Source organism: Hyalella azteca, unplaced genomic scaffold, assembly GCF_000764305.2.
Source record: "Hyalella azteca isolate HAZT.00-mixed unplaced genomic scaffold, Hazt_2.0.2 contig11425, whole genome shotgun sequence".
Lineage (NCBI taxonomy): Eukaryota > Metazoa > Arthropoda > Malacostraca > Amphipoda > Hyalellidae > Hyalella > Hyalella azteca.
In genome coordinates, this window is record NW_025941424.1 from 47,954 (window position 1) to 72,317 (window position 24,364).

Below are 24,364 nucleotides of genomic sequence, written 5' to 3' on the forward strand. Positions count from 1 at the left end.
GTAGACATTCTAGGGAGTTGCGGTAAGTGGGAGAAGTTTCTAGAGTCAACTAAGAAGTATTCCCTAGAAGTGAGAGGATAACCGAGAGGCTGGCTTACAGGCGGCAACTTACAACGATCGAGGGTGGGATTTTTCTAAGTCAATGAATGTCTAGTAAGAACGTAACACGATTCACACCAAATTTTAATCTATAATCAAAAGATAACACAACGATTTTAAACTTTTATTTTTGGGATTGATATATCTTATGATCCATGGGTTTGGGAAAAGCTATCAATAAAGTTAAATGAGAAATTACCGGCTTGTAAATACTTGTTTGACCGAGAACGAGTTCGTCGTTGATGAGCACCGATATCTTTTGCTTCAATTTAAAACGACGACCAGTTTTCCAAATGTGTTGATAAATAATCCAAGAATTTGTTCAGGATTGTGTAATTTTTCTCTATTAAAATGTTCTTTCAATAATTTAATAAGGAAATTAGAGTTGTATTTCTTAGCTCAAAATCTACTGCGCTATGATCAGAAAAACGACAACGTTTCAATATCACAACCTAAGGTATCTTATTTACGAAACTTTGTATAAAAAATAAGTTTATAATCAAAGGAACGAATTGTGTGCTTGCCACTCATTAGTGACTTCACTGAAGAAGTAATATAGGTGCTATGCACTACACATGCCGCTACATATGTTAACGCGGAGCAACCGTCTGTGCTCCAGGAACGCCTCCTGCATATCCTACGCGACAGGATACTGCGATTTGCATCGTTTGATGAGACTATAGAGGCAGAACCAACCGCATGCAGTATCTTCTTTACAAATCACTTGTCTTCATCTTGCACAAACTTTCCTCTATGAATATTCCTTTGGGTAATCAATTCGAGCCAAGTTTGTTCGTAGACAGAGTCTTAAATAAACTTTAATTTTAAGATTAATTGATCACAGAATTGGTTAAAAAGGTGATCATCTTACTGGCAAGCCTAAATTACGAGCCCTTTTGTTCAAGATATTCGTGCCTTGGCTGTTTTTGCAATAATTTTCATTGTTTGTATGTGTTAAACTAAAACTTATTAATCTCGTTGCCTTTTCCCTGATATACCTTGAGGCGTCATAGAAAAATTAACATGAGAATGTGTTTAATTTCGCTAATTATATAGTACAGAATTTTGCGGACGAATTCACATCACATTCACATTCCTGCTTTCCACTATAAAGAACAGGGAGCAATTTTCACATGACGTTTCCACCTAACGACCCTTTCAATCATTGCACACACAAACAAAAATTTTTTCACAAAAAATTCAAAAGGTTACACTCCTCAGTTGCTTTCCTCCACCCCCGTAAGACCACAAGTCTAGGGCGATCTTCACGGAGCAGTTATAGGGCCCGCGGAACAAGCCTTTTCATGGCAGTCTGCTTATGTTAACAAGTGCTCCCGGCTCGAACACACGCTCCTCTCTGCGGCAATAACCGTAAAACTTGCGCATGTAATTACTGTTGGAGATCGTGCTCGATGGAACCAGAGTGCAATGCTACATTATACGGGAAGCATCTGCTATATTCTGCTTGTTTTTCCGTCTGAAATAATCAGCTCGCAACAGATGATGTCCAGGAAATGTCAACGATGCTCACCTCTTCCGAAGCAATTTGCTGAAAGAAATTTGGCCAAAATAGAATATACTTTAATAACAAGCTTTGAGTAGCTTTAAAGAATAGTCCTGGCTCTCTCAAATTAAATTATTTAATTTTTTGTTTCTGAGTTAGAAATATATAAAACTTTTTTAACAATGTTTGTCCAATATGTTGGATACAATTTGTTCCAAAGCAAAAGGCGTCCATGCAAAATATTATATATAATTGTCAGAAACTAAAAATCTATCAAGGTAATTTTTATCATATGTACTTTATACAGATTTAGTATTGCCATGATAACATTACGGTCATCTGTCATCCTTATTTAATCTCATTTATGGCTTCCACGCCAGATCATTTATATGAATACTTTTCATGCACTATGGCCTGCATGGTTTGGCGGAACAGCTGATTGTCAAGATTGAATACAATCTAAAAAAGGAAACAATCCAGCGCTGAAAGATCTGAAACATGTAGACAAGAAAATGTGGGTGACCTCAACGACAATCACCAGAAAGAGAATGAAGTCAACTTCAATCATGGGAGTGAAGATAGAAGTAAATAGAGGTAATCAGCAACAAATACAGAAAATCCCGTCATGAAATTCGAGGGCTTCTCTACCCATATTCCGCTCGCCGCTGCCGCAATCCGCATTCTTTGAACAATCTAGTCGTCAAAAGAAAAATTTGCATTTTTCATGTTTATAAAATTGGAGCGTGCTCATGACGAGCGGTAAACATGTCATCAGCAGAACAAGACTTCCGGATGTTCGAAGCTAAACTCGGTTTTTATCTCTTGCGCATGAACTTGCCTTATTGGATTGCGATGCAGAACGACACACATGCAATATGATTACTATATATGTAGTAATTGGCGAAATATCGACGGGATATTTTTTAATGGCTTCAAAAGTTCGTTTAGCAATTAAGCTAAAAGTTTTAAAATCGATTGCATTCGTATTTTGCTTACTTTCGAAATAATAACCTCAAGTAAATTAAGTTGAATCGAAAGGTTTATAACGGTTAAGCTTTAGCCGCAGATGTTCGTTTAAAACTGTTTCACTTTTCCACATAGATTATTAATCCTTTCTCTCAGAAGTTTTCATTGCATGTTGACTGCTCTTTGTTGCCTTTTAAATTGTCATCACCCTCAGTATTCGCAAACCGTTAGTTTAGTTGGCGCGCGAATTTGTGAAGAGTGCGGATGAAAGGCCTTTTCCATTCACAATAATTACGATTGTTGTGTTGCTTTATTAATTTGCAGTGGAGTTTAAATATGTTTCTGATGAGGGATTAAAGTGAAGGATTTAATGGTATTAGGAGTGCATTAACTAACCACCTACATATAATTGAAAAATAAAAAATAGCGGAATTTTTCTTCTGGAGGGTAAATTTGGCCCTTGAAATTTTGTGACGTCTGAGAGAACTAAAGCCTTAATATACAAGGAAAATTTTTTTATATGATTTGTTGTATATATTTCTGAAACGATAGCCCGAGTGAGTCTTAATTTAAACTCGAAAGTATAAAGGATTCCCGCAGGACTCATTCTCATCTTGCTGGAAATGATTTTGCCTGTAGGAGGTTCCTTCTTTTAACGGCTAGAGGCTGCTTGACAAACTGACCATGTCTCTCTCGGAGGAGCAACTTGAAGAGTAAACTTTGCCTCTCGGAAGTTCTCATTTGAGGTCCGGTCTCTGGCAGTACTGTGGCCATCATACCTAATTGCTATGGCAGGTCTCGGTAGTCTCGTTCTATAGTTAATGTCAGGGCGCCTTAAATAGCCGACGATGCTTGCCACCATGACCACACCGAGGCGTTCCCAGCGCACAATAATTGGCTGTCTTCAAAAGTTGTTCATGATGGGAATTTTTGTCGGCGGCCTCCGCTCTATACTAGAGCAAAATTCAGTTCCAGAACTTCTCTGGCTTACTTAAATTACTAAATGAATTGCTATAAAATAGTGAAGGCATTCGCAAGGTTTGCGAATGCTTCTCCTATTCATGACAAAAAGGTAATTGTTATATATATTTCATTGATGTGTGGAATGAATAAAGGTAAATCGCGATGATGATTCTATATGTATGACCTTTACTCACACATCTGTTTGTTCGCTTTATTGATTATATATTCTGTACATGCGAATGGATCAGGCTTTTACTATTATTGCTCTGACAGGTGCCCAAATGAAAGTATTCCTAATCTTAAATGACTCAACATATTACATCCAAAATTCCACAATTAAAATTCTAAGACAAGTTACTTATTTGAGAAGCTACAAATCCGAAAGAAAAAATTGTGATGTGGAATAATTACATTTGTGATAAGTTTATTATATTGCTAAGAAACACAACTTTATTCTTGAATAAAAGGGAGAGGCTTCTTTGCATGAAAAAATAAATTAATTAAAGATTAACAGTTCACAAATCATTTGCCATGTATATTGCATTTAAATTCGTTTACTTGCTTGTAAATCATAACCCAGTTAGGAATTCTGATTGAAATGATTAATTCATGTTAGTTTTCCATCAAATTTTGTATTCAAAAATTGTTATTCTTGCCAAATATCGATGAAAACTGTAATTATGTTCTGTCTTACAAATGCTTTATCCTCTTTAAAATATTCCGTTATTCGTAAACTTGTGTGTTTAAGCACTTCTCAGGGGTTTTAAGGGGTGGGTCTCCCCTCAAAATTATCTCCTAAACTAAATGATCGATCTTTCCAAAACTTCGTATACAGAATCACTAAATGAAATATATTTTGCTCTAATGATTTTTTTTTTAAATATTGAAAGAAAACCTGAAATGTGTAGATAACAGCATAAATTTGGATCCTATGTAACTCAATCTCCTCCTTCACTTTAAGTGCCACAACATCGATCGCGAGACATCATTCAAATCGTAAAAAAGTATCTATTCTAATTGCTTCCTAGATATACCTACGTGTAATTTTGTATGCCAGGCAATTTTTATTATTATTGCGCCTTAACGACATAATTTAAATGCTATCATTTCGTAGGTGTCATAGCTATTTGCACTTGCACATACCGCATCGTACGGTGTTTACTCGTACAATAAGTTTGCAGTGCGTAAAAAAAGCTTTAGTTAATAATATTTTCAATAGGCTTGCAATGCATAAAATGAGCTTGAGATAAAAATATTGTCAATTAGCTGGCTCTGCGTAAAATAAGCTTGGGATGATAATATTTTCAATGATCTTCCAGTGCGTAAAATAAGCTTGTGTTAATACTATTTTCAGTGAGCTGTTGGTGCATGAAATAAGCTTCAGTTAATAATATTTTCTATGAGCTAGCAGTGCGTAAAACATGCTTGAGTTTATAATATTTTCTATACGCTTGCGGTGTGTATAATTAGCTGTTTTAAATAATGTTTTCAATAGGCTAGCTATTTTAAAGATGAGCTGCTATAAACAATATTTACAATGAGCTGGCGGTGTATGCAATATGTCAGCGGTGCGCACAATAACGTTTTAAACTTAATAAGAGAGATCTTCCTCTTTCTCTTCTTCATGGTACAGTGGATACTCAAATTGAAGAAAAGATCAACTACTGGAGGTGGTGCACACGCACACGGCAGCAAAAAATCTTGACGAAAGCCGTTGTGAAGAGTTTCTTGCAGGTATAGGATGACTGACTAGTGGACGCCCTCGGTCAGCCTGCCTTGCACGACTGACTTGAGGGTATAGGACGGAATGTTGCTGCCACGACTTCAGCAGCCAGTTTATTGTTTCATATTCCGATGGCCGAGGGAAAGAAGGAGTGCAGGTGGACATTAGTTCTGCTGCTTGGGACTTGCAGTATCTGTTAGTGCCTCATATATGTTGTGCGTAATGCTGTTGTAGCTCAGCAGTGACTGTAGAAAGGCCCACGTTACTGAAGTGTAATTCTATTCCTCAAATGCTGAAGTGGGATCAATTAACACCACGAAAGAGCGTCAGAATAATTTTATCAATCATCAATCCAAAATAATAATTTCATCACCCATCAATTGATTGAAATAATCAAAATAATTTCATCAATCATAAATTTTTTTAAATGATTTTTTTTGCATCAGGATAAAAAATTGATAATAATAAATATTTCACCTCCTATAATTATTCCAAAAATTTCACTCGTGCGTAACTTATTTTGCGTTTCTTTTGCATCTCCATGCGAAATTATTCAAGAAAAATTAAGATTATTCAAGATGAACAAAATTTATCTCGGAAAGCCTTCCCTCAGGCCGTTGCGCATCACGAGCCCACGCCAGAAGATGGACTTTATTTCCCTTTATTTTATCTGATACGAGACAGTCCAACTGGAGCCGTCGCAGCCAATTAAAGATAAGCAGAGGCGCTCGCTTTACATGAAGAGAAGCGGCAGTCTGCGGCACAACTCGCCTCAACAAATGTCGTAAAAAATAAAATTGTCATAGATACCAGCCATTCTTCTTGGCAAACGCCCAAACTTTTGTGTTTCAAGTGTAATGCTTCCTTTTGGCAAGAAATTACGATTGTTTGCCGGCTTCTGATTAGTCCGTGGATGGCTTTTCTCTAGGGAGTCCTGAATGTCTCGGTCGTTGGTACAATAAAGGCTGCTGAAATTTTCCTCCAGGAAGCTATGGGGGAGTTTGGCTCATAACGAAAACGCTCAAACCTGTTGGCCATGATTTTAGTTTATCGTCGTCGCTTGTCACTCGAGTGCCGTACTTTACAGATAAACTTGCGCCGATGACGCCTCTTGGGCGAGTGATCCCGACAAGTTTGCTGTGTACGAGGACCAAATAATTCGAGGAGTTATTTGCTTGGTCAGTTGAGGCATTTACGAGTCCTTCAAATTACGAACAAAAATGTAGTTTGTAAACACGATGTAATGAAAATATCATTCACGGAGAAAACGATATAAAATCTTAGATCGGAACATTAGGTAGAGACTAATATTCTAGTATAATTTGCGTTATCCGAAATGGATTTCACTTGGCGTCGAACGGTTTGTTTCCACTCAACGAAGACCAAACAAGCATGTATGGGCAGCGAATCAACTCTCATACCTTCAATAAAGGCTTGTTCCCGTGCCCTGATCTTGTGGACTTTCATATCCTCGGTAATATAAGCACAAAAACTGGCGCGTATTTGCGCTCTGTTCTCTTTCAGGCCCGAGACTTGCTCGTTCCAATTTGTGATGCTATACAGCCACCCGCATCCGGCCAAGTGGTGAGAGTTACTGAGGGACTCAACCATTCTTCTCTCAACCATTTTTTCGTACAGAAACAAAAATGTACGAAAAATGTAATGGTATAATTTTCATTTTTAATCGTTTTCTCATTGACAAAATATGTTGTTAGAATTTCGTTGATCATGATACGTCTCATTTCAAGGAGAATGCGACATTGACCCGAACGTATGGTACATATTGATTGTGCCTGCAACAAACCAAAATTAATCAGATACGAAGAAAAAAATCAGCAAAAATAAAATTGAATCTAGAAATCTAAACGCTCGATGGTTGTTTTAATACTGTTAGGTTAAGAAATTTAGCTTAAGTGCCCTCATAGATCGTACAAGCTTAATTAGCTTGATATTATTTTTTATTAATATGCAATCTGTCGCTCCCGTGAACCAAATATTTACGTGTATACTATATTTTCGCAACTGTCTTAAGCAAATTTTGATGTTTACATTGAATGAAGGCTAAGATAAAATGCCCATAACAAAGTCAAGCTTCACCGAATATTGCTTGTTCCAGAATTTATTTTGTCGAGCGCCGGTGATCTCACCTGCCGATTTCGACTGGAAAAATAGGGACTCCCCATAAAAGATGGCGTTGCGAAAAGCACGCGTTTTATAGGGTTAGCTCTAGAGAATAATGGTGGTATTCACGGTCGGTCGAGGAGAAAATCCCTATCGTCGAGCAGTCGTTAAGTAAAGCTCGCTTGTAAAATAAATCCTCGAGTCTTTTGTCTTGGGTGTCGACGGGAGAATAGACTTTCTTCGCATGGTAGTCTCATGCACTGTAATAGACCGGTGCTCAAAACTGAACATAGCCATATTAACTTGAGCAAGCAGATCCGATGATAATTTATAATAATTACCATGATAATTCCATGTGCGCATAGCAATTTAGTATACATAATTTTTTTATGCTTGCCGAAAGATTGTAAGTTACAGTGAATTTTGAGTGATATGTTTGCACAAAATGCACTGTTTGAAACCAATTGGAGACTGAAGCAAATTCAGAGTTCACTTTTGAATATAATCATCAATAACACGAAAGAATTTGTGCCAATAATCTATCACAAAACTAATGTCCCTCAGCTTGACGTACACACGTAAAAATATACGTTAAAGAGACGACAATTTCTCGCACCATGAGTGTCGTGCTTGAAGGCAACCGCCCCTCGTCTCTCAGGTTTGCCGGGTCGTAAAACGGTGCTCGAGTCCCAGAGATTGCCTGATATTTTATTGAAGCCTGCCAGTAAAATGCTGAATTACTTTGCGATCTCTCAAGCTTGGATCACTGCACACTCGAAAGATCTTGAGCCCGTCAAGTGACGGTAAAAAAAACGAGAGGGATGCGACTGCTGCAGAAGTCGAAATTTGAACGGTCATGATTGGTGAAAGTAGAGAATGGAGCAATTTAAATCCCATGATAAAAAGAAACCATTACTGTTTACTTTAATCAACTGTCACATTTTATTCTGCAAATGTTAGTAATCGATAAAAAATTGAACTTGCATATGTGTGCGGAATTCCATCAAAAATAATTGCGTTCCGATACCCCAACAGATGCGATAGGAATTCAATCCCCCAAAGAACCGGAGATTTCAGATGGAAAACTTGTCTAAATTTTGGCTATTTCATTCCCTAGGTTATTAGCGAAATATGATTTAATGTTACCGGAAGTATGATTGTAAATTGTAATGTGAGCATTAATTTAATAGAATCTTTAGAACGATTATAATTTTTTATTTTTTATCATATGAAATCAAATAAATTTGTTAAAGAAATTTTATTGTCTTGAGCACAAAATTGCAGCTGCCAAGTGGAGAAGGCTGCGCGCAGCCTGCAGCACAGGGGGCAGGCCTCGCATCGCTCTCGTTATTGACAGGCAATTTGACCCCCGGTGCTGGAAAAGGCGCCGCTCGATCGCACGCAATCTTTCGACACCGGACCATTTCTGAGCCTAAATGTTGAGAGCGAACAGGCAGCTGGGTCCAAAGGATAAAAGACGTATTTTCTCCACACCAAGTCTTTGCGAGAATTGAATCTTGAGGATGAATCTGATGGTGAATTTTGAGCCAAATCAAATGCCACATCTGCAATCGGTTTTCCCTGAGAATCAAACGTGTTTGGCGTAGATGCTGGAGAAGAAAGACATCGAATATTTTTCGGTACTTGAAATTTAAATAAAATTATGTTGACAAATCAATAAAAAATTTTTTCAGCCCTTCATCAGTCATTCTTTTGTATTTTGTTCAAGTACTACGTATATCTGGGTCGCACCGCAAAGTCCTCGCAGGCGGCGGAGTGATAATAATAATGAAGTCGGTAGGGGGAGTCGGTGGAGTGTAGATAGGCTACTTCTCCCTACTCGAGGGAGCTACTAGCCGAGCTTATATTAGAAGAGCGTCATGCCTGAGACCGCAGCTCTACTCTGCGCAGCTCTAACGCCCTTTTATGGCGCACTCGCGTCACGCCATCGCCGGAGCCGCCACCATCATGCCATCGACAGAATCTCGAGCTAATACGGATTTTACAAAATAGTTGATATTTGCATAAGAGCCTCACAATCTTGCGGTTAAAGTGCGTTGGGTATTATTTGTTGGAATGAGCCACAATTTCCGTGACTTCCTGTAGTGAACCAATAACAAAAAGTAAATAGGCTTTTCATTATTATAATCTAACTGAAATGGATTAAATTTACAGCACTTGAAATTCGATTCAAATTTACGGCCGGACTCGTGACCGGTCTCGCAGTCGGTCTCACGGCCAATCTCCAAATTCAGTGATCAAGGAATATCTCCCAAACTAATGAACGCAGCTCGATAAAACTTGTAACATGTATTTATTAGGACCTAACGGTGATGTTTAGCTCGTGAATAAATTCGAACTACAGATTTTTATCACTAAAGTTTTTTACTTTTGCCGTGGTAAAAACTGTTATCATTCCAAACCACAAACAAAATGCATATGAAGATAATAGAAATGAACGAAATGAGATAAGAGAGATTTCAATCTTTATGGGAAAGTTTTTATGAAATATATTGGAGAATAGATTTTACATCATGAAAAAAATTAATAAGAAAACAAGTATGTCAACTTCATAAATCTAATGCGTGGTAATGGATCGTTCATGTTCCAAATTTGAGGCATCTGCAATGGATGAACACGGCATTCACCTACAATTTTACGGCGACAGATTCAAATGACTCAAATTCCAGGCATGCGCCATTCTTTTCCTAGTCCCAGCACAGCTCTTTGCAAACTAGATTTGGCTATTTTATTTCCCACGATGCAATTCTCTTGTTCTCGCAGGCCAATGCCGAAGAGCTCTGCGTTGGACATCGCATCGTTATCAGGACACAGGACGATAACAAATCTGTGTGGAATTAACGAAGGTCGAGCAATCATCGTCGACTGTTGAGCTCGTATATGTTTTAAATATGGCAAGGTAGGTAATATAATATATAATATAAAATAATAACAATAATATATATAATAAATAATAATATAAAAAACATGCCATTCAAGTACCAAGACCGTAGCATTTCTCTCTATGCTAATGCCGCCTCATGCTCCAATAAAAGACATTTCAAGAGACACTATTCACAAGGAGCAATTTGCATGCGGATCTCCCTGCATCCAGACTGAGTGTCTCACTCGACGCTGATTTAAATTCGTTTCCAGGTGCTGCGAAATGCACGCTCATCATCGCGTCTGTCAGCCCATCATCGCGTCTGTCAGCCCATCATCGCGTCTGTCAGCCCATCATTGCGTCTGTCAGCCCATCATCGCGTCTGTCAGCCCATCATCGCGTCTGTCAGGCCATCATCGCGTCTGTCAGCCCATCATCGCGTCTGTCAACCCATCATCGCGTCTGTCAGCCCATCATCGACCATCATCGCGTCTGTCAACCCATCATCGCGTCTGTCAGCCCATCATTGCGTCTGTCAGCCCATCATCGCGTCTGTCAGCCCATCATCGCGTCTGTCAGCCCATCATCGCGTCTGTCAGCCCATCATCGCGTCTGTCAGCCCATCATCGCGTCTGTCAACCCATCATTGCGTCTGTCAGCCCATCATCCTGCTCATGAATTTCACGAGAGCCTCTCTGACGTCTTCCTTCAGGAAACGTGAAGCGTTCAGACTTTTAGTAATGAGCTATTTTACATTTATTATTGTACAATGAATATAAAATGCCGATTTAATTAATGCGAAAGTATTTGTTTTGGTTCAGAGGTTTATAATTTCGGGCACGAATGGATAATTTCCGATAAAATTATGACTATTAAATTTATAAGTAGGTGGAAATAATATTTAGTAGTTATACGATAACGAGGGATCAATAAAGATGACGAATAATGTGTGTAAATTATATGCGATTATTTTCAGGTTATTTCGTATAGAAAAAATTACTATGCGTTATTTTTTTATAAAACTTGAATGTGTGCTAATGAAGTCTCGTCTGCAATGACAGAGGATAAGTGAAGAAATATTTCAAAATTTTCATCTAGTAAAAACTGATTACGTTCAGATGAAGTTACGCGTTTATGACCGTTTAACATATTTTGCTGCAGGGAACAAAGTTTGTTTTTCTTCGGGTAGAAAATAAATTGAACTATTTAGATATACTGTATATGCTGAAGTTGTGAGATAAAATGCTTTTGGTGAGCGAGGTTGTCAGTCTTCTGAGCGACATCACCGAGCATCCTCTTTATTTGCATAAATATAATTTTCGAATATTCCCAAGCAAAGCCAGACGTACGGTAATTCAGAATATAAATTTATGAAATATATTCTAGGCATTACAGTCATAGTCAGTCTTTGAAATTAATTAAATCTATACAGTGTATACCTTGACTTATGAACCTATCTTTTTGCGAACTTTGCGAGATATGAATCGGAATTTGGCGAATATTTTGCCATACGAACATGTTTCTGCTTGGGAATCGAATTTCAGAACCGATTCGATGCTTATAAACCGATTCGGTGCTATAGCACCGAATAATAAATATATAAAAATATGTTTTATTCATTCATGTTATAATTCACTTTCAACACCAATATAGTTACCACTTACTAACATTTCTTCATACGAACTCAGTTACGGAACGAATTAAGTTCGTAAGTCAATGTATCACTGTAATTGTGACGAGTGTCTTATTACAAGTTTTCTCTGAGGATATAAAATTGAAGTTTCAAATACGAATATTTTTATTTTTAAACACATGGGGCTGTATTTGCTCATGCGTCCAGCAGCCAGCGTGTGCTGACTTTTGCAACTAGCAAACTCTGTGGAAAAGTTGGTGATCCACGCAAATGAAAACTTAAGAAGCCCCACCTTTCTAGGGGTAGTTTTAACTCTCTTTAATTTATATGGAAATGTGCCGTAATCCCTTGGGGACCTTCGGGTGTGAGATCATGTAGGGATGAATCTACCTCGTCTGATGCTCAGCGTGAATAAGCATGAAAGATGAGATGATTACTTTTCTTTTTCTTTTGAATACAAAAGTGCGATCATTCCATGGTTCTTATACAACTTGACTCGAAAAATTGATAGTCACGAAAGGTGAATATTTCTGCTGTACAAAAATGCAAATGTACATCCAATTCCTATATGTATCAATTTGTTTAGTACTTTGCTTATTTCTTCTTTCCACAAAGGCTGTGCATCAAGGTGCCTCAAATTAACAATAACAATATTTTTATAAAACCTCACGGAGCATTTGCACGAATTCGCGCGCGACACCATTNCTGAGCAATCTATTTCAGGAAAAACTTGACAGCGTTCAAAGTTCAACGAAAGAAGATATAGACTTGCGAAAATCCTATTATTGAAAAGCCTGTTGTGACACTGAGTGACAGGTTGACATTACGTGACAAGAAAAACCCTGATATTTCAAAAAAAAAAAAAAAGAAAACGCGTGATATTGCAAGGAAAGAATAAGATTGATACGTTAAGGCATGAGAAGCCAGACATGACGAGAAATAACTGATACGATGAGGACAAACCTGAAATAATAGGGAAAGAAAAGGCGTGGCATGATGAGGGAAGAAAAAGCATGATAAAGTGAGGGGTAAATGCCTCATGTAGTGAGGGAAAGAAGCAAGACATAGAGATGAAATAATTCTCTTTCCTCGAGCTGGACCCCGACACAGAAATGGAGACTTTTGACAAAATATGCAGTGGACGTTTATTGGAAAATTAATAATTCAAGTATTTGAAAGGTATAATATTGAATTGTTGATGGTGACTCATATGGAAAATTTGAGGATAAAAATAATACGCTGCTAGTTCTGAATTGAAATGTATCTCTGTTGCTCTAGTCTTGTATGTTTTTTGGAGAACCATCAAACACTTGTTCAAATGCAAACTTTTTCTAAATTGGATTTAGGCCCAGCACTCTGAACTCCCACTGATCACAACCCTGGAACATTATTCAATTCAAAGCTGAGTTAGCAACCAAATTTTTCTGGGTGAATTGTCCTTCAAGCAAATGAGGGAGCGTCGGTGTTGGCTGGTGGACGGTAAAATGTTATGCGCAGCAGGAAGCTTCGTAATGGCCTCCGCTGTACGGAGCATTAGTCATTCCACTTCATCGATCACCTATATGTATCAATTTGTTTAGTACTTCGTTAATTTCTTCTCTCCACAAAGGCTGTGCATCAGGGTGCCTCAAATTAACAATAACAATATTTTTATAAAACCTCACGGAGCAACTGCACGAATTCGCGCGCTACACCATTTTCCATTTTATCTGTTCTCTCCTGATAATCTTCATAATTTTATTGATGGTATTTATTCGTGTGGTATGAATATATCATATATCTCCGCGCAATACTTCATCTCATATTCTTTGGGGATAACAACTTATTTATTTTATAGGGTTGCGAGCTCACCCTAGCCAGGGCACCCCACCGAGCAGCCCCTGGCATCCTAGGGCGGCGGTCATCCTTGTTGCCGCGACGCCTCTGATTTTCTCGACTGCTAGGACTTTTTGGAATTATTCTATGCAGAAAAGATCGTTGTTATAAGAAAATATCAATGATATATACGAGTGTTTCTATAAAAACTTAAAAATGGGAATCATTTAGAAGTCAAATCTAAATATATTTCAGTAATAATATCACTCGTGTTTCCTGGCTGTCCAATTGCCCTCTTGATTTTAAGCCAATATTCTACAACAGATACGTTGATGACGCTTTTTTACTTTTTAAGCATCCTTCTCACGTTAAACTCTTTTTCGATTACCTAAATTCGCAACATAAATCCATCAAATTTACTATGGAACTGGAATCTAATAATAGCCTACGATGAATGATGAAGTGTGCTGGTGACGTGCTCCAGTGGTGATGTGAGAAGACGTTGTTGAGTGTGGTCAATGGTGAGCGTCAGCGTTGTTGTTATAAGCAGGGGGTGGTCGTTATTTTCAGTGTTACACGGTGACGTGACTTTCGGTTGATTTTTTTTCGAAAAATCATATGCGATTTATGGTCGGCCGACGATCTGCTAATGGATGGTCTCCAAAGATATTGCATTGAACTTGATTGTGGCATTACGGCCTTTATGAAAGATTCAGAAGAGCAAGATCAAAAGTGATAAGCAGTGATAATGGTAAAAGGTTATCTGTTAGTAAAAGAAGCCTAACGTCTTCCATAGGTATGTACATGTGATAGAACTTAATGATATTTCATTTCATAGGAACCGAGTATCATTGCAAGGTCCAGTCAGTACTTAAAATTTACCGAAATTGAAAGTAAATTTCACTATAATTACAACAGAAATATATTTCCAGCTGTAGATTCATCTCTGGAAGCTGGCCTAACGAATCCCATAGGCACGATGGGGTCAGCATCGATTATCGTTACTTTTCCGCCTCATTCCTTTTCGATTCTTTACAAGAGAAAATGCTAAAAAATGATTACCTCTACAAGCTCCCTCACTCGCCACGGCAGGGGTTTGCTCCCAATGGAAGGCAGGGGCGTTTGATGGATGAATGCCAGTTAACGATGTGAGGTGGAGGGGGTCGTCGTCCTGCGCGCTCCTGCGAGCCTCAAATATTGTTTTGCATCCCAAAAGGATGCTGCATCCCTGGACGAAGGGCTTGTCTTTTATTATATAACATAACATTAGTTTTCTAACTTAGCATTTTAATTTATAGATAATATACGAAAGTCAGAAAAGTCCTATACAAACCTATCCAAAGTTCATATATACCTTGATGCAAACATGGATTCTTTCCACACGAGTGTTGATGCTCATCAATTCAAATCCATTTCTTATACTTATCTCGTCCTGACAATGTTTTCAAGTATTCTCAACGTCAATGTTTAAGTGATTAGCTTCTGGCTGAATTAAGTATGTTACTTTTTAAACTTTAGTTACATACTATACATAGTTTATGCGTCAATGCATGAGTATACCGCAGGATTGTTGTCAAAGCGATGGCGACCCGTCCTAGTTTCTCGCTCTCGCTACTTGAGTTGCATCACATAAATGTTACGAAATCTGTTTTTATGCCTCCAGGGCATTTAATTTCAATCTTGTACAGTATAAACTTTATCACTCCACTCCACGCTATGAGACCAGTAGATCCATGAATCGTTCCTGCAATTATATTCTATTTCTTTCATTCACTCATAGATCTCAGTCATATGAATATTTACCCTTACTTTTTTGACGTATTTTTATCAAATCTACCGTATATTAAATATGGCTAAAGATAGTGTCCAGATCTACAACGTTCTTCGCCTACTTTTGAATTACCTCTTTGAAATTTATGTCTCCATGTGCTCCTTTCAGTCATTCCATGTCCCCTCCTCGTCTCCTGCACGCCTTTCCTCTCGGTCCCAAGTCGGCTGTGAGAGCTCGAGTTTCGCCGAGCTCGTTAGGAGAGCTAAGGAGCCCAGATTCGCATTAGCATACGACGCTGACACCTCGACGCGATCGCAACGACGACGCGTGGCTCATTCACTGCCTTCAAATAGACTTGCCGAGAGCGAGATACTCGCAAGGTGCGAGACAGCAAGGCCTGGGATAAGGCACTCCCAGGCATGCTGGGCATGACAAGGAGGTACAAGGCTTAGTGCAAGACATAACCATGCATGCTGATAATGCTGACGAGGTCTGGTGAAGGTCTGCCTCAAATGTTGAGAAGTGGGCTTGTCAATAACGCCTAGAGCAATGCATCACCTCACTTACTGAACACGTCAACAGGACCAAGTGCTCGGTATTACTTCGCATACCGGGCATCTCAACAAGGCCTAGTGCTAGGCATTACCTCTGATACTGGGCATATCAACAAGGCCTAGTGCTAGGCATTACCTCTAATGCTGGGCAATTCAGCAAGGCCTAGTGCTAGCATAGCCTCTAAGGCTGGGCATGTTATTAAGGCCTAGTGCTAGGTATTACCTCTAATGCTGGGCATGTCAACAAGGCCTAGTGCTAGGCATTACCTCGCACACCGGGCATGTCAACAAGGCCTGGTGCTGGGCATTACCTCGCACACCGGGCATATCGACAAGGCCTAGTGCTAGGCATTACCTTGCATGCTGAGCCTTTCAACAAGGTCTAGTCCAGTATTACCTTGCATGCTGGACAAATCAATCCAACGGTTATTTGTATCATACCCTACTTCTCGCAAATAGAAATACGACATAGCTAGTATATCTTACCTTATATAATGAAAAGTCAATTACATATAGTTATCGTCTTTATATGCTAGCATGTTAATAAGACAATTAAGAGGGGCAAGATATTCCTTTGCTTACTGGCCGGTCAACCAGACCTTGTTCAATATTCCATACGCCAACGAATCAATGATGTCTGTTTGTACTAGCGTATATAGTACGATTAGACTGCTGCGATACGACGCATAAAACATGCATTCCATCACAATTGGTATAGTACATTCACGAAGCAAAATCGGCAATCGCACAAGTACAGTATATAGTGAGTATTCGTGCCTAGATTTGACAATGTGTTACTATCCTTCGTCACTAACTTGTGTACAACTTTATTTCACTAAATCCTGATATTTTGCTTCGGGAAATATCATCATTGGGGAATGAAGATTTATAAATGATAATGGTCATCACTCGCAGCACCAGCTGGGCCCATCAAATGTAGACTAAACGCATGGTTGGTAAATATTGCGCAAAAAAGTGACATAATTTTTAGGAATAAAAGTTAGTGACATAGCTTTGTTATAGTAATAGAGGAACGAATATGCTAGATATACATGGATTAGGGAAATCTAAGAACAATACCGACTGTGTATCTTATATCTTACGATAAACTACATGCACATGGTCAATAGTTTTTTGTTGAAATACTCTATAATTTAAGACACTAAAACTTGAAATTTCGGTGTTTGAAAAACTTATCCAAGATTGTGCAAGTTTCCTAAAAGATTTAACTTGGCAATCAATAACGATGAAAGTCAAGGCCTGACTTGACTGATGAAGTGTTGACTCACAGACGACAGATCACCACCCAGCGCATGACAAACGAGCCTAGCTCCACCCTGCGTAAGTTACCCCTGCAAGCATCTGCTAGACCAGCCACTCATCATCGATGGCCACTCCTGCTGCTGGCCACCAATGGCTCGCCAGTCACGCATGAACGAGACGTCGACCGCTATGAAGATGGTCAGTAATGTTGTCATTTGTGCTTGGCAGCAGCAATTCAAGCGCATAAAATCAATGTTAAAAACTGTACGTGGGATTTCATCATGTATCTCGAAAGTAACGCTATAACAAACGTCGGTGTTTGTTTTTAGAGTTAGAATATTTGCTATTTGAAATTTTGTTAGCCATTTGCATTTATAACATCAAATACATGATACAACCGCTGTATCAAGGTCAAAATGTGTTTATTGTCATTTACTCAGTAATGCTCGATATATACGATGTTTCTTGTGTTAACATTCAAGGAAGCGTTACTAATAAATCATGAGCACTTGAAAAAGCGGTATATATAAAAACGTATAATTGACTAAGAAAAAAAATGTATTCACTCACAAAAACCAGAATATGATTTCCACGAATTGTAGCTCAAGCTTTAAAGTGAATATCTTTTGAAAAATTGAAGTTTAAGTTCATGCACTCGAAGTCTCTCGAAGCATAAGATGAGGGCTTCAGAGCCTCGCAAATGATGACGCAGGCTGACAGAAGCTTGAAGAGAAAACAGACGGCAATGAGCACGCAGTCGACGGGCGTAGACAGACAACATTATTGGGCTGTCAACAGGGATGACGGCACAAAATTCGTCGATTGACAGAAAGGTGGCGGTTGAAGACTCCATCTGATAATTCGAATGAGACTATTGAATAACTATGAAGGTTTTTGTAAATGATTTATATGTAGCCTGCGAAAAAACATTTAAGAGGCTTAATATGAATTCTGGTTTTATGGTCCTTATGGTTTATATAACAAAAATCTGCAATAGATTCAAACACAAGACTAGAAGTGTGTGTTTGTTAAACAAAATTTAATGATGATAAACTTGAAATCGTAATTAGTAACTTAAGCTTCAATTATCATATATTTTAGTTTCCTAGAATTCACTTATTATTGTGCCAAATTATATTAGTTGAAGAAATGTTAATATGAAGGTATAAAATGTTTACTGTGTTGATTACTTTTAAAGACTTCCCCGAATGTTATTATTTTTAAATCTTCCAATACTAATTTTGCACTAAACATTTTACATATATAAAAATTAGAGAAGTTTCAAATTTACTGAACTATTTTGCCATTCGCTATGCATTCAGGCTTGCCGGAGGAACCTATGAAACAATTTTTTTGGCGAAGGAGAGTCAGTCAAAGCGCTGGATAAGAATAAAATTAGTAACTTGTCTGTCTGTCTGTCTGTCTGTCCGTCCGTCAGTCCGTCCGTCCGTGACCTCAAGTTTTCGTCGACGAGAAAATGCGCTCTCTGTCACTCACTTCAGTGAGTACTGAGTTATATTTTTTTTAGTATTAAATATCGATCGTGGGAAAATTACAGATTGTGTAAGGACATGGAAAATATGCGTTGATCAGGAGTTAAGCTGCACCAAATATCTTGCAAACTACGCTCAAGTGTTCGCTCGAACTTGTTAAAGCTGGGACCTTGAAAAGTATCATTTTTGTCGTGAAAGTAGCGCAGTAAAACCATTCATTCCTTAAGATTAGGCAGGAGTTATCGGCAGTAAAATGCCGTGAGCAAGCTGGCCGAGGCTTATTAGACAGCGCGCGGCCATATTGCCTAAGCTTTAGGGCAGGACACCTGCGCTCTGCGACTGCATCCTGGACACCCAGAGCCCTCGGAGCCAGCAACCTCACCCTGCCTGCCGTCCCGACCCTCACCCTGGACACCCAGAGCCCTCGGACCCAGCAACCTCACCCTGCCTGCCGACCCGACCCTCACCCTGGATACCCAGAGCCCTCGGACCCAGCAACCTCTCCCTGCCTGCCGTCCCGACCCTCATCCTGGACACCCAAAGCCCTCGTAGCCACTGATCTCACCCTGCCTGCCGTCCCGACCGTCACCCTGGACACCCAGAGCCCTCATAGCCAGCAACCTCTCCCTGCCTGCCGTCCCGACCCTCATCCTGGACACCCAGAGCCCTCTGAGCCACTGATCTCACCCTGCCTGCCGTCCCGACCCTCACCCTGGACACCCAAAGCCCTCGTAGCCACTGATCTCACCCTGCCTGCCGTCCCGACCATCATCCTGGACACCCAGAGCCCTCGTAGCCACTGACCTCACCCTGCCTGCCTCTTACCCTTAGTCAGAACCGTGGCTACGGTAAGATAACAATTTGAAAATCACTGATTATCGCAACCGCACATAGCGAATATTTTAATTAGTCTCATTAGTTTATGGCATTTCTAAGTTCACTGCCAACCTGACTATTTCTGATTATTATTCAGGTGTGCAAGAAATATTTCGTTACACTAGACCAGGTTTGTGGTTTGCGCTGACTCACTCTTATCCATGAACTAATTTACTATATGTACTAATGTTGAAGCATAAATATTAACTTTGCTAAAATTTTCCTAAATTATGACCTCAGTTTTCATATTTTCGCCTAAATCTTCACCTAGTGTTTTATCTCCAAACAAATATGGGCGACTCATCGGGGGCGTTGAGCGTTCTCCTACCTGCATGAAATTGTTACATTTTGCGCGCTCTTCCGCGTCGACGTCACATTCTTGCAGGGCGTAAATGAAAACAGACGTGTGATCGATGGCGCAATGACGTGTAATTGACAGTTGAAGTCTGACGAGAAATTTTTTTTTCATAGAATAAACGAAGTGTTCCTTTGATATATAACTTCGTTCACAATTAAAGATGAAAAAATTCCACTTCAATTGTACTCTATAACATTTTTAACGCTTCTATAATTTGTCGGTAAAGTTTTTCCTGAACTGAAATGAGTGTCACCATTAAAATTACTCATACGAATTGAATTAAATTCTTAATTCAAATCTTTACTTTCCACCGAGGCTACAGTCCAACATAGAGGACATTTTCTCAAGCTATATAAGTGAGAGTTCTTTTAAAAAATTTTTTGCATACGTAAGAAAAATTTGCACCTTGAAAATTCTGATATAATTTGTATTCATCTTTCACGGACTTTCACGTTTTGCATTATTGAAAAAAAATCAGTTGAATATTTCCCTCGTGTGAGGTAAGGGATCTTGAAGTGGTCCTTTATGAGGGATTGCACTTGCTTTCATTTCATCCAAGAAAAAAAAAAAACGGTTCAAGAATTCAAACTCCAGACGAAGCAGCAAGTAGATCTTCATTACGAAGTGAAGTAGGAATTAAAACTCATTTAACAGCTCTGACGGGGAAAATTGCGCGGTAATTTATCCTCTATGAAGGCCACGTGGGGGAACCATTCGCGAAAAGCCGGGAAGACGCTGCGCATTGGCTAAAAAATTTTGAAATTCCTGAAGAAATTCTTGCTTAGTTTTCGTATGTACGTATCAATGTCTATTTCTGGAAATGTTAAACATGTGACTTGCTATAATCGGCAACGCAATTCTGAAAATCAGTAACTTGCTACAATCGAGACAGCCAATCGAAATCTTATAAAATCTTTCGTGCAGGTTCAACTTTTTGCTTATTAGTCTGACAATATGTCATTAGTTAGTCTATATTAAGACGAAACAATTGTTCGCACTCAAGTCGTTGAAATTTCAAGTATTTTGGCTGCGCAGTTTTGTGGATAAGGTTCGGCATTATGGTTACTTCATCCTCCATAATACAATTTCACATCTACCTTGAATCTTTCATAATTTTATGGACAAAATTTTTGACAATTTCAAATAACATCAATGAACTGACTATTAATTAATATTTCACAGATCGATATCTCGTTACCCAATAAGCGCTAGTGTAAATCTATGTTCTATTTTTTCCTATTTTCACATGCCCTTTCACCAGAGACACATTTTACCCCAGTCTTGGCTTATTCGTGTGTACGAATTAATGGATGTAATGAGAAGCTATTTAAATTTCTACATATAAGATTCGCTCTATAGGAACTTGTTCTTAAGTTCACATAATCCTCCAGCGTCAGGCTAGAAAATTATTAGGATATCCACGACAAAAAGTGACTTTATGTTAAAAAACTATTTTTCGTTAGTTTGAAGGTTCGTAAAATTTATTTTATAACACTTATGAAGATGCAATAAGAAATAATTTGGAAGTTGAATTTGGTCTTTGGAATAAATATTGTCATGAAAATTACAATCTTTATTCTACTTGTCACAAAATTTTGTCAACATGACACAACAAAAAACAACAAATTCACTTATCAAAAAAACAAATAAATCCACCTATCAATTTGAAATCGATAAACTAGTAACGTATGCAGAATTCCGAGGAACTTTTTCATTTTGCAAATAATTTCTTCTTGTTGGCGAAAAACTCCTATAATAATTTTTGAAAATTTAATACGAATTTTGGGCTCTAATCACGCATTCCTCCAAACTTTTCATTCTAACATTAAATTATAAATAATTTTTTTTCGAAATGTTTTCCACTTCTTTTTTAATATAGTTATTTCACAGCTTCCTCAATCTTGAATGATTGGAATTTATTATTGCCAAAGGAAATGGTAACGGGATTATTATTGATGCTTTTTTTACTATAGGTAATGCGTGGTTTAATTGAAAAGTTTACACAAAATACATTGCCATTTACTCCTCGTTTACCTTCACCGTGCCAGCTGTTGTGTGGAAACGTAACCAGGGCCTATACTTTCAAAAAAAGTTAAGATATCGTAAGTTCATCAGCCAATCATTGACGGCCTTTCCAGAAAAATCCACCAATCATAGACAAGAAAATAGAACGTAAGTACTTACGTTCACTTAGAGAGTTTTGAAAGTATGGCCCCTGGATCGGAATTTATTCGAGTAATTTGTGCATGACAAGCCGATAAAAGTCGAGTATGATTTGCAAATGGCCGTAATTGCCGCACGGCAGACATTGTCTGAAATCACGGCAATCTGGCCGAAAACTTGTGAACACGAGCTGGAACACCGTTTCAAATCCCAGCCAACGCAATGTGCTGCAAGATTTAATACGTACAAAATAGTCAGTAAGGAATGACTAAGTGGCTAAGAACCTTGGAACAAATTTAGAGTATTTTATACAGAAGTGGTTTTCTAGTGATTAAGATAAGATGTATAAGGTTACTAAATAGAAACAAAACCCTGCCTAATTTTAGGCTTTGAAGTCAATCACTTGAATAAGTGACAATAAGAAGATCATCCTGTGCGTTTAGGCTATTTAGTCTTCCCGCTTGCGGAAAAAATTCTAATTATTGATAAGGTAATTCTAAAATTGTTTCAAGCGGGAGTAATAATAAAATAGTAAATAGTTTCGAGAAGATATTTCAGTTTTTTATGGAATACATACACCCAAATGCGATTTACTTTCTGTACAACAAGGGCTTGGAATTTGATTTTTCAGATTGAGTTAAGATTACAATCTGATGGCATGACAGCGATTGGATGAAATTTTTATTTTTAATCACCGCATCAAAATTAAGAAAAGGAATAAAAACAAACACGGAATCATAACTAACTAATAATTAACTAACTAACTAACGAATAATAACTAAATAACTCTGACCTACGAATGTTGGCATAATAATAAAGTTTTCTATAAAGATTTGAATTTTTGTGGAATATTCTTTGCTTTTAAATTTTTAGTCAACTTACGATTTAAGCAAATAAGTGACATCAATAAATTACCTTCACTAAGTAATTATAAACTACCACTAACTTGTCTCTGCACGATTGCATTGATTAAATTCTAGAAAATATAATGGCTCCCGAGTTATGTACAGTAAAAATCAAGCTTCATTTCATCGCTTGCGTTTGAGTTCTGCTCTGACACGACGGCTGGCAGTCATCTGAAGCGAGTTAGTGAACTAATGACATCAGCAGGTTCTGAATATTCGCCTTAACTTTACAACTCTTCTTCAGATCCCACGTATCTTGGGAGTCGCCGCGGCCAAATTAAATTAACACTTTTAGTTGTTGATTCCTTGCGCCGCTGAGAGGCGGTTCGTTGTGGCGGGCCGTGTGGTATGAACAAAATGTGGAGTTTATGTTGGTATGCGACGTTTTTATTATGTTGAACTCAGTCTCGTGTAGCTCCTTATGAAGGAAAGTAGATGAGACAAAATTCAGATTTTTAGTAGGAAGTTTGATCTGATATAGGAGCAAAAGTTGATCGCGTGTCATCCATTTTTGCAGTATAATTCTTATTTTAATTACCAATTCGATATTTAATTGTAATTATTTTTTTGGACTAATAGGACATGGATAAGCTTTCTTATAGTAATGTATACTCTCTGCATTTGCACGCACGGCAAAATGATTTATTTTGTTTACTTGAGAGATACCCGCCAGGCTTCGGTGTCAATTCTGAATAAAAGTATGAAATTTTTAATTTTAATTTCAGCACATAGAATTCACAATACTGGCAATGCTTAGCTTTAACAAATTTATGAAATTCTTAAAAATCGCAACCCTTGCCGCAGGGACCGCTGCCATCAGTAAGAATGAGATGCAAATTATTTATCTGCGATGAAGGGGAAAACTGAACCAAATAAATCACTGAGGTGATCATGAGGGATAGACTGCAGCAACAGATATTTTGCTGTGGTCACTCATTCTAATGCATTAATGTTGAGCGTATAAATAATGGACTGTTTTGGATGAGGCTGTTACGAAGGATTCTTCGCATATAGCAAGGTTTAGAATCTTTTAAAAAATACCAAATAATTATTCTATTTGGATCTATCAATCTATTTTCATAGAAAATGTTTCTATTGTGTGAATAAAACTCATGGCCGAGAATCTCTTTTGATAATATTTCAATTTGATTTGTTCGTCTATTTATCAATTCATATGGACTATTGAAAGCTGAAGCGATACAAAAAGAAAATCCTGGCGACTCATCAAAACCACGATGCCAGGAACTTCAAAGATTCCAAGCGTGATGTTCCG

The 24,364-nt window shown here is 38.2% G+C and overlaps 1 protein-coding gene across 1 annotated transcript; it reads left to right on the forward strand.

Annotated features, from left to right (window-relative positions):
* Positions 1 to 7,993: 7,993 nt before the first annotated feature.
* On the forward strand, positions 7,994 to 19,592 carry LOC108679938 (formin-like protein 6). Its single transcript, XM_018168683.1, has 5 exons — positions 7,994 to 8,034; positions 10,533 to 10,890; positions 15,648 to 15,859; positions 17,325 to 17,494; positions 19,111 to 19,592. Exons 1-5 carry the CDS (start codon positions 7,994 to 7,996, stop codon positions 19,590 to 19,592), a joined length of 1,263 nt encoding a protein of 420 aa, XP_018024172.1.
* The last annotated feature ends 4,772 nt before the right edge of the window (positions 19,593 to 24,364 follow it).

What these genes read in the sequence shown, in the direction of transcription:
- LOC108679938 (XM_018168683.1), top strand. Translation starts at nt 7,994, where the DNA reads ATGAGTGTCGTGCTTGAAGGCAACCGCCCCTCGTCTCTCAG. An exon ending in GAGAGCGAGATACTCGCAAG is followed by an intron (nt 15,860 to 17,324) that starts GTGCGAGACAGC and finishes GTTGACTCACAG; the next exon opens with ACGACAGATCACCACCCAGC. An exon ending in CGTCGACCGCTATGAAGATG is followed by an intron (nt 17,495 to 19,110) that starts GTCAGTAATGTT and finishes GCTTTAGGGCAG; the next exon opens with GACACCTGCGCTCTGCGACT.